This window comes from Chlamydotis macqueenii, chromosome 14 (genome assembly GCF_036417535.1).
Source record: "Chlamydotis macqueenii isolate bChlMac1 chromosome 14, bChlMac1.mat, whole genome shotgun sequence".
Classification (NCBI taxonomy): Eukaryota; Metazoa; Chordata; class Aves; order Otidiformes; family Otididae; genus Chlamydotis; species Chlamydotis macqueenii.
In genome coordinates, this window is record NC_141569.1 from 14,626,199 (window position 1) to 14,643,593 (window position 17,395).

Below are 17,395 nucleotides of genomic sequence, written 5' to 3' on the forward strand. Positions count from 1 at the left end.
CTGGCAGGCAAAGGGGGGAGCGGGGACAGCCAGCCCCCCTCCCCGCAACGCGATTGGGGCCAGTCTCGGTGGGGAGCCCGGCTGAGGGCAGGACGGTTTGGGGACCTGGGGACCTGCCATGGTTTCTCCAACTCCTCCTGACACATTTCTGCTCCATCTGCTCTCACTCGCCCCAGCATCTCCCGCGTCCTGCAGCCCCCCAGGCCCCGGAGGGATGCTGCTGCACCCTGTATTTTGGGGGGTGGGGGGGGGTGAAGCAGTTGCCGAGGTGACAGTATCCTCCTGCAACATGGAAACCACGGTTTCCATGGAAACCCTTTTTTGCCCCAATTATTCTACCACTGCCACGTCCTTTAATTTGCCTTTAATATTTGCATTTTAGACATCCTCCCCACCCTGCAGCAGCCAGGTGACCCCCGGGCAGCCCCCGGGGCTGGGTCCCCAGCAGGGCCCTGGTCCCCATGGGCGGAGGGTTTGGAAAGCAGTTGCCCCGGCAACAGAAACAGGGCGTTTCTGGCAGCGGTGGTCGCCATGGGGACGGGGATGCTGACGAAGGCTTGTGAAGCTGAGAAGACAAATTGCCCTCATCATTATCTCCGGGCTTGTCAATCAAACATATTCCCTTATTTACCTCAGCGAGGAGAGAGCCCCGGGAGCACACGGAGAGGGAGGGAGCGAGAGGACAGCTGCTTGCCCCAAACTCCTCACCGGGGAGGGAGCATTTCCAGCCCCTCGGGATGGCCACCATCACCTGCAATCGCTTCACTGAGGAGTACCAGCTCTTCGAGGAACTGGGCAAGTAAGTTGGAGATGGGGCTGGGATGCTCAGAGCTGTGTCCCGGCGGGGGAAGAGCCTCAGTGGTGCTGGGAGATGGGAGAAAGGAGACGGACACAGAGCAAATGCGACGGGGAGTGGTGGGGGGGACTCGGGTTAGGATGGGGGCTGCCAGCCCCAGCCCTGCCTGCTCCGTCCCTTTCCGAGTTCGGGTGCCTGCTGATGGGGGCTTGGGTCACCCCAGGGGGCTGGAGCTGCCTGGGGAGGGGGCGGCTGCCCCTCTGATGGAAAAGCCGCTCCCGAAAAAGGATGCCGCTGGCTCCCTCGGGAACTTCTTCATCCGGGAGCAGGGATGGGACAGCCAAGGAGGAAAGCCTTGGCGGCAGGCGCCCCTCACCTTTCTTTAGGGAATTTCTCCGGGGTTTGGCTACTCCTGCAGGAGACCCTGCCTGGCAGCTCCCGGAGAATCCCAGCGGCTCTTGGACAGACCCGGGGTGTCCCCCTCCGCTGCCCTTGTCCCAGCGCAGGTGCCCCTCGGCTCTCCTGCCGAGGAGGGCACGGCTCGGCAGGTCCGGGTGTCACGGCACGTGGCTGGATCAGGGTGCGTGTAGGGGTGCGTGTGTGTGCAGACAGAAATACCCGTGCACGGCGAGGCGATCCTGGGGGGCACTGAGCACCCCAGGGTGGGGCAGGGGAGTTCAGGTCCTGGGTGCGGAGCAGAGGGATGCTCGGTGTCTGGCTGAGCGTGTGGCTGTAGAACGGGCGCACGAGTGAGCAAGCGTGTGCCTGTGTTTTGGTTTCAGTGCCTTTTTCCAGAGCTGGCGTGTAAATCTGTGGCGTGCGGCCGCGTTCCCCTCGGAGCGGTTCGGTGGCATGGTGGGGGGCTCGGGGTGCCTGTACCTCACACGGGGGCTGTGTCCACCCACGGGCACGGGTGCTTGCTCCAGCCCCACAGCCCTGCATCGCCCGGGCACAGGGCAGCCTGCGCCTAAACCTGCGCCTGCATGCGCGTGGGTGTGCGGAATGGGGGCGAGGGAGAAAGGAGAGGAGAAAGATGGAGCAATCGAGGGGCTGAAGCAGGGGAGGACTTTCTGACAGGCTACGTGCTGCTAACAGTCCCTATCCAAATGGGGGGGGGACCAGATTGCTGCTACAAAGTGCGGCTCCTTGGAGGCGAGCAGACCCCCGGTCCCAGGACGTGCACGTCCATCCCCTTGGCATCGGGGCGGCTGCGAGGGGCTGGCGGGGAGCAACGAGCCAGGGAGCAGGTCCCGGCAGTGGGGACAGTTGCAGCCAGCGCTGTGGGTGGGGGGACAGGCACCCTCTGGGGAGCTGGTGGCAAAGTGGGGTTTGGGTCCTGCTTTTTCCAGAGGTTTCTTGGCTTTTCTGGGCTCTGGGGCTTTGCGGTGGTGGCAGGGGTTGGGCAGGAGAGGCAGCGGCTGCTGGGTGCTTGCGGGGAGGCTGCTGGGCCCTGGCTGGGCAGGCGCGGCTGCGGGGACGTGGAGGGGAGCCTGCAGGCCAGGCGCCATGGGGGAGGACCAGGAGGGCTCCCGGAAGCATTTCGGGCGCGATGCTTTGTTAGGTGGGCACCGACATGGCGGGCTGAGCACCCAGACCCAGGGGCTGCCCACACTGCCCAGTGCCACGATGTAAAAACCACCTCAACAGATGCATTTCAACATGTTCACAAGGAGCAAAGCTGGCGCGGCAACTCGCCAGCTCCCCTGCGAGCATCGCACCCAGCCAGCCCGGCCCACCCGACCTCCCGAATGATGCAGGGGCAGCGCAGCTTGGCCGGCGCCTTGGGGCAGCGTCCCCAGCTCCGAGCATCCCACAGCTGTGCCCTCCGCTCCGGGGGGACAGGTACCGCCGCAGCGCTGAGGCACGTTCCCGAGTTAGGTGCTTCACCGGGTTGGTCGAGGCATCATGGAGCTGGTCAGGGATTTTCCACTGGGATGGTTTCCAGCGCATCCTGGCACATTCAACCATCAGCAGTTTCCCATGGGGAAATTTCTGTTTTGTGGGCTTAGAGAGGGAAACCAGGACGAAGCGCTGCACCTCTGCTCTGCTGCGGCAGCTGCTCACGGTGGGAAGTTGTGTTCCTTCTCCGGAGTGATGCTCCCAGTGCTGGTTGGAGTGGGAGCATCCCAGCAGGGTGGGCAGCATGGCTCTCCCCAACCCAGACCCCAAAGGGCAGCAGCATCCCACAGGGGCTCGGAGCAGAAACGCTCCGTCTGGAGTTTGCTGTCCCCAAGGGACTAGGATGGGCTGCTGCGGGGGACGTGGGGTGTCCCTGGGCTGGCTGGCAGCAGAGAAGGTGCTGGGTGCCAGGCTGCTGCGCTCACCATGCTCCTTTGCCATCTCCTGGGCTGTCACCCATCCTGACACTCGGGCGAGCCGGGGGTTTAAGGTGCCACAGACCTAAAGGTAGCACCAGGCGGGGCTTCGTGGTGGGGCAGAGATGGGGAGGGGGTCCGCAGGGCCTGCCCCGTGGGGCACGGGCCCTTGGCACATCCCTGCACCTCCCAGGCATGGGGAGGGCATCTGTCCCGAGCGGAGGACATGGAGCTGGGGAAAATCTGCTCCTGGGAAAGCCGAGCAAGAGAGGGGCTGCTCCATCCCCCCCCCGCTGCCCTATGCTTGCAGGAGGGGATGGGGCAAGGATGGGGGGCAGCGTGGGGAGGGTCAGGGAGAGGATGTTGCCCACGGCCCCCCGGCGCAGGACAAACACGAAGTGAAGCTCCGTTGGCGCCCCCAAATCCGCCCCCACGGCAGGTTCAGGGAGAGGCTGGAGACAATTACTGTGCGATCAGCCCCTGAGCTCCCAGAGCTGCAGGAGAGGGGTTTTATTAAAAAGGGAGAGAAAAAAAAATATATATGGAGGAACAAAAAATCCCCAGCCCACACGCTTCTCTCTAGAAAGGAGATAAAATGCCTCGGAGGAGGAGGAGGTGTTGAATAGAGGGAGGGCGGCAGCAGCGCAGCCCGGTGCTGGCAGGGAAGGTGTGAAAGAGGGAGAAGCGGAGCATCCCCGTGGCACAGCCGCTGCTTGGGCTGCTGGGGGGAGGCCGTGGGGACAGGGCACGGGGGTGGCGCCTGGCCCGGGGGACCGGGGGACAACGACTGCAGGGCTGGGACCCAGCAGTGCCCAGCTCGGGGCTGGAGGGATGGGGCTGGCTGGCAGGGTGGTCCAGTGTCACCCTGAAATGGCAGCCGTTGGGGACATGGGTGCAGTCCCTGGCCGTGGCCCTGCGGGTGACGTATCTGTCCAGAGCTAAAACTGGGACATGCTGTCTCGTCTGGGCTGCCTGCCCCAGCTCCGAGCCTGCAGCTGCCACTGGGGACGGGGTCAGCCCCATCCGAAGAGCCAGCACCCCGTGAGGGAAAGGACCCACGGTCAGGGAACAGGACACAGCTCCTTCTGAAGGGGTTTCTTGCACCAGGATGGGGCTGAGCTCCCTGCCTGGCACCGCCTGCACTGCCCCGCGAGCCGCCGTGTGGGGGGATGTCTGCAGTTGCAAGGAAGGAGATCTGGATGTATACAAACCAAGGGGGGATTTTTTCCCCCAGGCTGGGAAGATCCCACAGGGGCTGGGAAGCACGGGAGCAGCCTGGCATGGGGAGCACAGCCCGCCTGCTGTGAAATGCCCAGTGGGGTCAAACACCCAACGTTGTGGGGTCCCGGCCAGCGCAGACCCCTGAAGGACCCAACTGGGACTGCGACGGGGCTATGGAGAGCGCGGTGTACCCCTGGGTGTTGGCACCCACACCCAGCGCCTCGTGTCTTCATCACCCGCCGGGCTCAGAGTCTTGCTTGTGCTTCACGAAGCACGAATAGACATTTGGTTTCTGTCGAAAGGGCCCGGAGGAGCCAAAAGCCATGAACGCAGGAGGGGGGTGTGAAACTCTGCGCTCTGCCGATGCGGCACATCCCGTCCCCAGCCACTGCATCCCGTCCTTGGTCCCCGCATCCCCCTTCCCATGGCTCCCTCTTCCCCACCGCTGGGTTTAGCTCAAATAAATGGGTGAGCGACTGGCTGTGGGCACTGGGACCAGGAGTGGCTGGGGGTCCTCAGCTTCCAGGAGGTCGGGGACACCTATGTTCCTCCAACCCCATGTCAGGTCCCACAGCAGCCGGGGTAGAAACCCTGAGCTGGGGCGGTGGGCACGGGGGCTTCTCTGCTTGCTGTGCTCACGGCTGCAAGCTTTCCTGGCACTGCAAGAGCAGCACACGTCTTTAGGAAAAAAATAGGAAAGATGGGTACAGGGTCTCACAGAAGCCCCCAAGCCCCCAGCAGTGCGAGGTTCCTGGTGGGACGGGGATTGCAGTGATGGCTCTGCTCTCCCCCACCCACGGCAAGCTGGATATGAAGCATTTCTCTCCCCCTTTCCAATTAATCCCCCTCAGACTACAGAGTTGTTAATAGCTGGGCTTTTCCAGCAGCCAGGATTAAATGGCAGGATGGGGAGGCTGGGAAGCGCCGGGATGCTCTTCCCCCGTATCCTGCCCGGCACGTGCCGCGAGCGATGCTGTGCACGGCGGCGCTGGGCGCGTGGGCTGCCGGCTCTGCTGGGGCTCCAGCCCCATCCCTCCGCACCCTGCCGCTCGCCTGTTCTCCGAAAGATCACATGCAAACCCAAATTGCCCGTCTCCACCCGCCCCCACCAGTAAAATCAATTATCCGCTGCCGCTCGCCAGCCTGCGGCCTTTTATTCCTCGGCGGGGAGCCGGAGCGGGGCGATGGGGAGCGGGGGGAAGGTGGGGCGGGAGGTGGGATTGCTTTTGATAGTTGTTATTTTAGCGATTGGAAAGGTTTGGCAGGAAAGGGAACCTGGTACAAAGGTTGTGCTCAGCAGGGCTGGAGCGTATGTGTGTGTGTGTGTGTGTGCAGTGCTGCAGCTCCCAGCATTGCGCCGGCGCGCTTTCGGTGCAACGAGCTGGCAGGGCTCGGGGTGTGGGGTACAGGGGCCAAGGGTACCAATACCCCTGGTAAATCACGGCCCCTTCTTTCCCAGGGGACAGGTAGGGCAGAGCCTGGGAGGGAGAGGAGGAAAGGCACGTGATGCCAGGCGTATCCCAGGGGAGCACGGAGGGGCGATTCCTGTGTTCATCCCCAGGTCTCCCAGTGCCTGACTCCATCATCCTCTGAGGACAGGGTGCAAGGCAGCCAACTGAGAGCTCTCCGTGTTTTCTCCAAGCCCCATCCCCATCCCCACGCCCATGGATGCCCCTCGCCCCGCAGGCGCTTCACGGCTGAGCCGTGCCCTTGGCCACACCGAGCCCTTCACCTCTCCCTCCGGCTTCTTGTCTTCCCAGGGGTGCTTTCTCCATCGTTCGGAGATGCGTGAAGGTGTTGGCAGGACAAGAGTATGCGGCCAAGATCATCAACACCAAGAAGCTGTCTGCTCGAGGTAGGTGCTGGGGGTGTTTTCAAGGAGGCGAGAGGCAAGCGAGGTTTGCAGGGCAGGGAGTTTGTCCCCTCTGCACGGCGCCGGGATGATGTCTGATGCGCAGCGAGCCGGGGGGTGTTTGATGTGTGTGGGGGGGACCCCCTTAGCCCATCTCATCTCCGCGGGACACACTGAGCTCCTTGATGGATGGGGCGAACATCCTGAGGAGGTGTCTTGGTGGCTGCTCACTGCATCCCGTCTGATCGCAGAGATGCACCTGCAGCTCGGCTGTGCCAGGGCTCTGGGGGGCTCCCAGCCCCCGACCTGCCCGGGGAGCCGTAGGACCCCATTTCGTTCCATGAGACCCCACCACTACCTTGCACGCCACATCACCGCAAAATCATGGTTACAGCCTTGCAGCAAGTCAGACTGCTGCCGGCCGCGGGCGTTGGGTAGCACAGTCATTTTGGGAGCATCACCTCCTCGAGAGGGCCCCTGCTGATCCCCCGTCCCCACTCTCAGGAGCTGTGGATTTCCTTACTTGTGTACCTACAGCAGTGAAACGGGAAGGTCCTTGGGGTGCGGGATTGATTTCGTTTCTCTCTGGAGATGGGCCCTCACCCCTCACTGACATCTAATTAATCGCTCCGGTGGAGCACGCTGGCTGCTTCGCTGCTGGGAGAGGCGCTGGTGGATCTGTCCCAGCTGCTCCTGGGGGCAAGGCTGAGCGGAGCCAGCACAGAACAGCTTCAGCCAGCCCTTGCCCCAAGGCAGGGACCCCGCTGCCCCAAGCCATTGGGCGGATGAGCTGTGAGGAGGATGGAGACGATGGGACAGCAGCTGCCGTGTCCCTGACTCCGGCTCCTCCTGGCCGGGATCATCGGGGAGCGCAGGATGGGTGCCAGGAGCGAGCGCCCTGCCGGGAGGGTTTAATTAATTCCCTCCCTCAGTTTCTCTCTCTGACGCCACTGCTCACCTCCGAAGGCAAAAATGAAACACAGAAAACAGCGCAACTCCTTTCTGGCCTCAAATTAATCCAGTGCTTTGCAATCTCCCTCCCACAGCGCTGCCAAAGTGGCACAGCACTGACACTGAGCAATCCCAGCTGTCCCTCTCTTTGAGGATGCGGACCATCCTCTTCCTCTGAGGCCGAAGGCTCCTAGCCCAGGCCCTGGGGGGAGCGATGGCTGTGATCCCCCAGCACCTCTCCTCCACCCCACAATGGGCCTTCGGCTTCCAGATCCCAGCACAGGCTGCAAAACTGGCCCCAAGCCCAGGGGTGACTGGCCGGAGCCGAGCCCCGCCGTCGCTGTACGGGCGATCCTGAGCCCTGGGGATGGCTCCAGCTCCCGCAGGGAAGGGGCTGCATCACCTTCGCATCTCAGCGGTCGGATACACCCGGGTTTGGTTCGATGCAGAGCGAGACTCCAGGGTGTGAACCTGCAAGGTGACAGTGATAGCGCTGAGAGACAAGCGGCCCTAATTTTATCCTCGCTTCTCCCGGCTGCCGGGTGCCTGCTCGCACTAAATGCCTCTAGACAAAGCACCTCCTTCTAGGGTGGCTGGGTCAGGTATAAGGCAGGAGAAAAGTGCAGAGACGAGGAAAAAGAAACAGAATTATTTGAAAATTCATTCTGGGCTGCCCCAGAGCAGAGGCTTTTTTAGCTCAGATTGACTTGCTTTGCCCAGAGCTCCGTTATCTCCCATCCCTGAGCCTGTGCTGCCTGTTTGGAGACAAGCACCAGACCAAAGCAAATTCTCAGAGCTAGGGTTTTGCGATGTAGGAGAGCAAAGTCGATGTGAAACGGCTGGGGATGGAGAGGGGGAGCGGAGTGGACAGCCCCGTTTCAGCCTGACATCTCTCGCTGGTTGGCTCCATCTTCGATTGTTCAAATTGTTCCTCGCAGGGCCAGAAACGTCCTTGCTGATTGCCCGTGCTTGGCTGAATAAGAGAAAACCAAGCAGGCGCTGCTGGCAGTGGCAGTGATAACCCTGGCAGCTCTGGGCTGTTTGGGAGATGATGGGGACTAATTCAGCAAAGAGAAGGGGGAGAGGAGGGCAAGGGATCATCCAAAGCCCAGGACTGCCCATGGCATCTGTGCCTGGGAGCTGCATCTGTGCTGGGATACTGTCCATCAGGCCCTGATGCTGAACAGACCCCTAAACCCTTTAGCAAAAAAAAAAAAAAAAAAAAAGAAAGATGGGTTTGCTCCTTGCCAGCTGCTCTGTTCCCCCAAGTTTCCTGTGCTGGCAGCTCCTCCGAGAGAGCACGGCAGGAGCTGAGTGGTTTATTCCCTTTCCCCAGACCCTAATTTAGCGCCGTTGCCTCTTTCAGATCACCAGAAGCTGGAACGAGAAGCCCGGATCTGCCGCCTCCTGAAGCACCCCAACATCGGTAAGTGTGCCCCGCTCCCTTGCCGCGTGCCAGGCAAGGAGCTGAGCAAACTCCCCCGTGCTCCGTGCCCGGCTCCGCTGCCCGCCCTGGGGCTGGGGGGTCCCCGTCGATGATTCCTCCTCTTCCTTACGGGAGGCAGCATCTTCAAATGGGGTCATGGGAAGAAAGGCCTCCGTCGAGCGCGGGGGGGATTGAAGTAGGTCCCACCTAACCCACTTGGCCATCGCTCCCTCAGGGAGAAACAGGGCCCCAGTAGGCTGCAAGGGACTATTTTTACTCCTCTCCCCCCCCTCGGGTGCTGTATTCCTCTCTGCATGCTCCAAAAAGTGGCTGCAGCTCCGAGAAGCAGCAGCAGCAGCGCGGGGCGTGTAGGAGGAGCGATGGTGGGGGGAAGTGAAGACTTTCCCACCGACCGTCCATCTGAGAGTAGCCTCCTTCGGAAAAGCTGTTTCAGGAAAACTCCTGAGCCCCTGCAAAAGACAAAAATAGGCCAGAAGGAGAGAGAGAGAGGGGAGGGGAAAAAACTGCACTGAAAAAAATATCCCAAACCCCAGCCTTGAGAGTGATGCTGATGCAGATCCCCAGGGATGGTCCAGCAGTGGGAGCAGGGATGAACCCCAACTCCCCTCTGCTGCACCCCGGGATGTGCCAACCCCAGAGGGATCCTGCAGCTTTTGGGAAAGCATTTGGGGGTAAGAGAGGAGCTCTGCAGCCCTCATATCCAGTAGCTGGGATTTTTCTCCTTTGGCTGAGTTCCTCCCTGGCGCCCTCGCTGCTCCAGGTGGCCTGGATCCATCCTTCCCCAGGAACCGCTGCAGCAGATCCAGGGAGTCGGACCTGGGGCCCCTGGGACCAGCCACGTGGCTCCTGCCCCATAAATATTTCAGTTTGGAAAAAGCCTGTCAGCTTCCATCCGTCTCAGGCACACGGCTGTGTGGCAGGGCTGCCCTGCATCACCGGGGGACCAGACCCCACAGGATCCAGCCACTGATGCCCCACACAGAGCTGCCCTGCCAGGGTCCCAGCAAGGAATCCCACCTGCCCCAGTCAGAGAGGCAGCCGGGGCCTTTCCTTCGCACCAAAGTGTACATGGGGATTGCTGAGACCCAAAGAAAATGCGCTGTGAAGTGCACAAATAGTAAGAAATGATAAAAATGGAGGAATCCACCCCAGGAGGAATTGCAGGACGGTAGCTGGGCCATGGAGCTGGAGCTCCCTGCGCTCCCAGCCTGGCCCCAGCTTTTCCCTATGGCTGTCTTCCTCCCTTCCCTCTCCATCGCCTGCCCGTGGGGCTGGCAGGGTCTCAGGACAGAAACACCTCATCCCCACTGCGCCTTTTCCCACATCACGCCTCACTGGGACCGGCAGAGACAGCAGGCTTCACACAAGCCTGGAAGGGGTTAATGGCGTGAGAGCCTAAGGAGCCCCATCGATGCTATTTATACCCAGGAGGCTCCTCTCCACTCTCACCCACCCCACACCCTCACACCCTGCCCTGCTCCTGCCGCCTGCAAACTTGGGCTCACAGCTTCCCTTGCATGCCGTACAAGCTGGCTAATTACCCACCCTAGGAACGAGCCCTAACGAGAGGATGAGGAGTCACTGCTGCCAGGGGCGTGGGGAAGGCAAGGCAGAAAACCCCTCTCTGTCCCTCCCTGGGAGAAACACCCCGGCTGCCGAGGGGCTTTGCTGGTTCCCTGCGGTGGAGAGGTGGAGTCCCTCCGTATCCCATGGGAATGCCGCACTGCAGCCACCGGCTTGGAGGGACCAAGCTGTGCTGCGTCCCACTCCTGCCTTGGCTCTCGGTGCTGAGCTGGAGGGGTTTGGCCAGCGCGGCTCCTTCTGACCGTGGCTGGTAACAGACATTTGCAGGACCAGGCTATATTTAGAGAAGCTGCTCCTTCTTACACCTTCTCGGCTCCTGGCAGCCAGGGGCATTGGGACTTCTCCGAGATGGAGACTTATCTGGCCCATCTGCTTACAGTTACGCTGGCCCTATCTGCACCAAACCCCCTAATCCCCCTTTGAACACTTCGGCTTCTGCAGGATCCTGGGCAAAATACCTCCAAATCCCTTCCCGGTGAGATGAAACAGGAGGAAATGTGTTTCTTCCAGCAGAGGCAGGCAGAAAAGCTGGGATTATGTGTCGGAAAAAACCAGGGAGCGGACACGGGTGTTGGAGAGCAGGGGATGTCTGCGGAGGCTGGCAGTGGGGAAGGATAAACTGGGAATAAGATGAGAAAATTGTGTCAATAGATAAGAGCACAGGAGGAAAGATGCTGTGTAGCCCAGCAGCCCTCCTCTGCCCCTTGCTCCAGCCGTGGTGAGGCGATCCCGCTGGGATCTTGGCACTGCCGGCTCTGCCCGCTGAGCTGGGAGGGAGGGCTGGGACCACCGACGTGGTGTTTGCTGGCCTGGGCGATAAAACCAACGCAGCACAGCATCCGCGCTCGGCGGCAGGGCTTGTGATCTCCCCTGGCTCCGGCTCGAGTCTGGAGGATGTGTCCATACAGGGCTGCGCTGGTTCAGTTGCTGTAAAATGGGCCAGGAGCTGTGAGCAGGGATCTGAGCCTGAATGACCAGAACCCAGCTGCAGGGGGGCAGGTTCGCACCCCACCCGCGGGGAGAGGGTGCCCCTTGGCACGGCGAGAGGGGCAAGATGCCAGCCCCGTGAGAGGAGACGGAGATGGGAAGAGTGCTTCCTCCCAAGGAAACTCATCTCATGGTGATTCCTGGATATCCCTGACCTGACACCTCCCAAGGAGAAACAGAAGGTCACGAGCAGAAAATAAAATTAAAAAATCCCTGTTGGTGCCAGGGCTGGCAGCCTGGTGCCCTGGCAGAGGGCTGGGCTGGGGGCACCCGTGCCTGCAGCCAGCCCAGCACCCAAGATAGCCCAGCAGCTGCCCGGGACCTCGGCCAGGCACCGGCCCCGGGCAGTCCCTGATTTGGATGTGACCTTTGAGCCTCGCGCTGCTGTGCAAGGCTGGGGCCGGGGCTGGGGTCTCCCGTTGAGTGAGGACCCCCACCCCACCCAGGCAGCAGCAATAGCAGGGAGGAGGAATAGCCCCCGCTCAGCCCTTCCCCAGCTCCTGCTTGTGCCCAAAGGGGTGCAAAGGCGTTTCGGGGGAGCGGGGTGGGAGCCAAGCGTACCCCGTAACCGTTCTGTCTCTGCTGCAGTGAGGCTCCACGACAGCATCTCTGAAGAGGGCCACCACTACCTGATATTTGACCTGTGAGTAGTGGTTAAACGCATTTCTAAATCCACGAGCAGCTGCATGCTTTCACCGCAGGGCGATGCACCCTGTGCCCCCGTAGCACGCCCCAGGCTTTCCCCCGTCTCACCCCAGCCCCGGATCTGAACCGAGCGTGGTTCCTTCAAGCCAGGCAGAGGGCAGATCCCTGCCCTGCACCCCTAGCACTCCCCCCATGCACGCTGCAGCAGCATTTTGGGGGGGTTGCCAGGGCTGTAAATCAACCCAGCTCCCTTGCGTGCCGCGCTGGGGCGGCTGAACGTGACCTCCCTCCTGTTTTCCCGCAGGGTCACCGGCGGGGAGCTGTTTGAGGACATTGTGGCCAGGGAGTACTACAGCGAAGCGGATGCCAGGTGAGCACAGACACACACCAGGCCACGGAGGGGACAGCAGTTGTCCCCTTCTCCCATCCCCTTCTCCCGCGAGCTGCTCCCTCCCAGCATCCTACGCATCTGGCTTTCTGCAGCATAAGCTCCTTCCATGCTGGGAGGTGTTTTACAGCCACTCTGCAGCGTGTACTCATAAACCAGATGTGTAGTGCCAAAAAAAAAAAAAAAAGGGCAGGAAAAAAAAAAAACCACGCTCTTTTTAACTCACTCGGCTCCTGTGCCAAGAAGTGCGTATGCTACTGAAGGGCCGCTCCTCGCCCAGACCCTGGAAGCCGTCAGCCGTCACTCGCAGCATCCTCCTTCCCTGGGCTGATGGCTTGGCCCGCACCCGGCCTCCCTGGGACAGTGGGGGTCCCAAGGTGAGGGGCAGCGGGGGTCCCCAGGCTGGCAGGGAGGAAGCCCAGCAGCAGGCTGGTGCCCCAGCCTGCAGCGTGACGGCACAGACCCCCGGCAGTCCTCACCCTTTCCCCTCGCAGCTGCGTTGCAGTCGTCGCCAAGCGTTTCTCTGGCATTTACCGCTTGGAAGCACTGAGGAGGAGCAGTCAAGAGAGGCCGGGTGGGAGGATGTGCTGGAGCTCCGCTCCCTCCCACCTTCCCGCTGGTGCTTTCCAGGTACCCTGCAGCAGAGGCAGGGGGCTGGGTACCATTTCCGCCACCCCTTTAGTCCTTGCTGCATGGCCAGGGGACGGCATTAGCCTCATTTTATTGAGGGGATGTGATTTGGCCCTCTCCCGTCTCCAGAAATCACTGCGCCTCTTGGCTTTACCCCTGTGAGTGAGGCATAGCCCATACAAACGTCTGAGGGGACGGTGAGCTCCGTGCTTCCTCTGTCTGCAGGGAAACATCCCCGATTTCTAGGCAGAAAGCAATCTCCCTTAATGAGCTGCCCCTGCTGAATCCACTTACAACCCATCCACTTATTAGTGTCATACAAATAAAATAAAATACATGTAAATAAAGACCTTCTGCCTTGCACACGGCTGTTTTGGAGCAGAAGTGATCATCACCTCAGTCTTTTTTTCCCTTCCTCTCTCACGCACGCGGCAGAGCTGGGGTTTAATGAACTCGATATAACGGGAACAGACGCAGGCAGAGCCTCCTGCGCTAGAGGAGGCCGGGGAAATGGGGCCAAAGCGAAGGTCAGCTTGACGTCTGAGGAGCACACCTACTCTGCCTGGGGTTTGGAGACCAAACCTGGGCTGACATTGCATCTCCAGTCCTCAGTGTTTCTTCTGTGGGGACCCCATGGGCTCCACCATAGCCCCCGTGCTCCTCCTCGCCGTGGCTGGGCGTCCAGCGGCCCTGATGGGGTCTTTCTGGGGTACAAGTGCTCTCCACGGGTGTGTGGCTCTTGGTGGAGGGGGACGTTGAGCTGTGCTGCAGGGCTGCTGGTGGGAAGCACGATGGGGAGAGGGGCAGGGCAGGTGAAATGCAGCCAAGTAGACATGTCTAAGGAAACTCTGTGGAAACTTGGCCTCACCAGACACTTCTGTGAGCTTTCTCCTCTCTCCCACAGCCACTGCATCCAGCAGATCTTGGAGGCTGTCCTGCACTGCCATCAGATGGGGGTGGTCCACCGGGATCTGAAGGTAGGAACTGCAAGGGGAAGGCCTGTTGGGGACCCCATCTGAGATGCAAAACCCTGTGGAGCAATGCCCGGGGTCCTCCAGGGCAGCCGAAACACAGCAGGGAGCTCCTGGAAAGCCGTAGAGCAAGGATCAGCTCTGGGGTGAAACAACACGAGCGAGAGAGGGTAGGGAAGCCCTTGTAGTCCGTGGTTCTCTAAGCATCCATGGACATCATGACACACAGCAGGATAAGTCGGTCAGGGAGCGCATCCAGAGCCCTGACCTTCCTCTGTGCTGTGCTGGGAAGGCCCCCTGCCACAGCAGAGCCTCGGGGGGGCTTTTGCTCCTCTCCAACCCTCATCTCCTCCTGCAGCCTGAGAACCTGCTGCTGGCATCCAAGCTGAAGGGTGCTGCTGTCAAGCTGGCTGACTTTGGCCTTGCCATCGAGGTGGAGGGGGACCAGCAAGCGTGGTTTGGTGAGTAGGACTGGCCCGAGGTGAGGCATCCTCCAGCCATCGTTGGCGCGTTTGGTCGGGGGAGCTCCAGGAGGGACACACGTTACCAGGACCTGAGCTCTGGGTTATGGGAGCTCCCCAGCAGCAGCAGCAGAGTAGGTTGATGGCTCTGACTGTGCCACTGGAAACAGCCCAGTATGGATCCAGGGCACAGGCGAGCAGCACCGCGGGGACTCGGTGAGTCACCAAGATGTTCTGGCGAGCTGGACAAACTGGTGGCAGAGGCAGACCCTGGGAAGGAAAGACTCTTCCAGGTGCTGGAGATGCACATCAGAGCACCCCAGCCTTCTGCACCGTCCTGGGGTCTGGCTGCTGTAGCTGGCCACTGGCAGAAGGCTGCAGTTGCTCTGCTCTTGGGAACTGCAGGGTGCCCGTCCCAGCAGGTCGCTGTGTGGGGATGGGGGCTGCCTGCTGGTGGTGTGTGACCCGGGCTGTCTGTCCCAGGTTTCGCCGGCACCCCGGGATACCTCTCACCCGAGGTGCTTCGGAAGGACCCCTATGGCAAAGCTGTGGACCTGTGGGCTTGCGGTGAGTCAGACTGGGGCTGAGATGCCGCGAGCGGGCTGGGCTGTGCTGCACGGGATGGGGCAGGCTCTTAATCCAGCGTGTCCTGAATCGCAGTTGCTAGACACATCTCGAGGAGGTCAGGGAGGAGGATTTACCCGAGAGGGAGGTGGCACAGCACCCTGGGCTGTCCCTAGAGCAGCACCCTCTTTCCCAGTCCAGTGGCACTCTTCTCTGAAGGATCAGGCTCTTTGCCGTGCACCCAAAGCCCCCAGGCAGGGGAGATGCCGGCCCTTTTCTCCTGTGGTGCCACTGGAGTCAGGCAATGGCTCCACTTAGCCGCAGCGGAGCCTTCTTCCACCTGTGATGGGGAGGAGGCATCGCCCAGCTTGAGGCTGTGCATGTCAGCTGCCAGAGCTACGTGTCTGGACCAGCCACGTATTTCCCCAGCTGCTGAGCACGTTGGCCTGGAGCTGGACCCACCAGCGAGCCTTTTGCTTTGTAATCAGGGAGCAAATCCTCCGGTTTCCCTCATTTCTCAATTTCTCTGCTTGAGTTGGGTCAGTCCCCAGGTTGGGTCTGCTCACGCCTCCAGCAATGAACTCTCTCCCACTGATCCCACGTCTCGTCTCCTGGGCAGGCGTCATCCTCTACATCCTGCTGGTGGGGTACCCGCCCTTCTGGGATGAAGACCAGCACCGACTCTACCAGCAGATCAAGGCTGGGGCTTATGATGTGAGTGGTTTTGCCTTGCTCCCCCTTTCACCATCTCCCCTCTCTCCTGCTGTCCCTGCCTTGCAGTCTGCTGCTCCAGAAGAGCAATCAGGACAGATTCAGACAGACGGGAGCAAGTTTCTTTCCTCTGCTCTGGTCACAGAAGGTTGGCCAAGCTGCCATGCTCAGATGCACACGCTGGCCCATTTCAGGTCCATTTTGCAGGACAGATAGGTCTTGACCCAGGCCTTCCACCTTTCTCCCTCCACCCCTGCTCTTCAGTTTTCCAGCTGGCAGCTCCTTCCAGTTGCTACCGTCTCTCCAGTATCCCATGGGCAGGAGCAAAGGGTTGCTGGAGAACCAGCTCAAGTGTAAAGGGGCTTCTGCTCCTTCCATTGCTCCCTGCCGTCTCCCAGCCCAGTCCCTTTGCTTTGGCAGTTCCCTTCCCCTGAGTGGGACACGGTCACTCCAGAAGCAAAAGATCTCATCAACAAGATGTTGACCATAAACCCGTCCAAGCGCATCACGGCAGCGGAGGCTCTGAAGCACCCCTGGATATCGGTGAGTTTGGTGGCACTCACCAGTTGGGGTGGAAGGACTGGAGATGTGGGGGTTCGCGGCAGGGGGAACATCTCACAGAGGAGCGTGTGTTATCAAACATGCCGTCCAACTCTTTTCTCCATCCTGAGAAGATGGTTTCCTGGCATGGTTCCCCAGTGCTCTCAGAGCAGCCTTTTCCCCGAGGCTTTACAGCGGAGAAAAGCCCAGAGTGTGCATGTGAACAGCGTGTCCTGGGGGAACCGGTGACAGGAGGGCCGTGCATGTTCCCAGCTCTGATGGGGACAGGCTGGTTTCTTGGTGTCATGCTGCGCTGGGAGAGCCTTTCCTCAGGGTGGGTGGGAGCTGGCTTGTGTTTATCCCTCCATCCACCCCAGCATCAATCCCATCCCGCCCCTCGCGGCACCCTGGTGCTCTGGCTGCCGTTTCCCACTCTGAGCCAGCTCCTGAAGGCAGGAGGAGTCCACGGGATTAACCCTGGGATCCCACACCACGTGCAAACCCTGAGCACAGTGCTAACCGTGGCCGGTCAGTCAAGGGGTTAACTCAGGGGGCAGCCAGCTCTCCCTGCAACCCCCCCCAACAGATCCTGCTGACTCCAGAGCTGTGGTCTCCTGCTGCCTGTTAAACTTTTATCTGCTGCTGCAGCCGCTGTAGGCAGTTTTGGCCCGTGCCTCGGCCGCGGGAGACCGCACACGTGTGCACGCGTGTGAGAGCGGGGCCTGGGGAGCCCCTTCCCCCTCGGTGCCCGCGCTGAGCCGGGTCTCTCTCCTCCCAGCACCGTGCCACCGTGGCGTCATGCATGCACAGGCAGGAGACGGTGGACTGTCTGAAGAAGTTCAATGCCCGGAGGAAGCTGAAGGTAACTCTTATACTCTCCAAGCTGGCTTCAGAACGCGTGGTCAGGTCATTGAGGGGTTTGTGTACTGTGTGGGAAAGGGCAGGATGGTGTCTCTGGGTCAGTGGTATGGGGGGGTGATGGACATTTGGAGACCCCCGTTGTGAAGAAGGGAAAAGAGACCCAGTGGGGTGGTGGCTGCATCTGGCTGGGGTTCCCGAGTGCTTAGAGGAAAGCCATGGTGAAGGAAAGCAAAGTCACGTAGCTGTCCTGGATGCTGGGGCGAGGACTTTCCCACTGGAGTCAGTATCAAGAAAGCTCCTCTTTGGGGCAGGACAGGGATCTGAGATGCACGGTGAGCCCCCTTTGCCTGGCGACCAAGCCGCTTTGCAGCCAAAGAACGAAGTGGTCCATAGACAAGCCAAAAGCTCTGGCTCACCCACACCAGCAGCCCCACAGGCTTTCCCTTTTTGGATGCTGCCGTGTGCCGCAGC

The 17,395-nt window shown here is 60.8% G+C and overlaps 1 protein-coding gene across 3 annotated transcripts in view; it reads left to right on the top strand.

Moving 5' to 3' along the window:
* Positions 1–478: 478 nt before the first annotated feature.
* The window catches only part of CAMK2A (calcium/calmodulin dependent protein kinase II alpha), a 32,093-nt gene continuing 15,176 nt past the window's right edge, over positions 479–17,395 (top strand). For 2 of the 3 annotated variants that reach the window (XR_015260148.1, XM_086759187.1), the window contains exons 1-11: positions 479–799; positions 6,093–6,187; positions 8,502–8,561; positions 11,742–11,796; positions 12,103–12,168; positions 13,721–13,793; positions 14,146–14,248; positions 14,732–14,815; positions 15,432–15,526; positions 15,944–16,066; positions 16,842–16,925. Coding sequence is in view for 2 of the 3 variants with exons in the window: in XM_086759187.1 (XP_086615313.1) it covers positions 738–799; positions 6,093–6,187; positions 8,502–8,561; positions 11,742–11,796; positions 12,103–12,168; positions 13,721–13,793; positions 14,146–14,248; positions 14,732–14,815; positions 15,432–15,526; positions 15,944–16,066; positions 16,842–16,925 (900 nt within the window). In the remaining variant the exon portion in view is untranslated. The remainder of the gene's footprint in view (positions 800–6,092; positions 6,188–8,501; positions 8,562–11,741; positions 11,797–12,102; positions 12,169–13,720; positions 13,794–14,145; positions 14,249–14,731; positions 14,816–15,431; positions 15,527–15,943; positions 16,067–16,841; positions 16,926–17,395) is intronic. The other variant, XM_086759188.1, reaches the window with a different exon arrangement.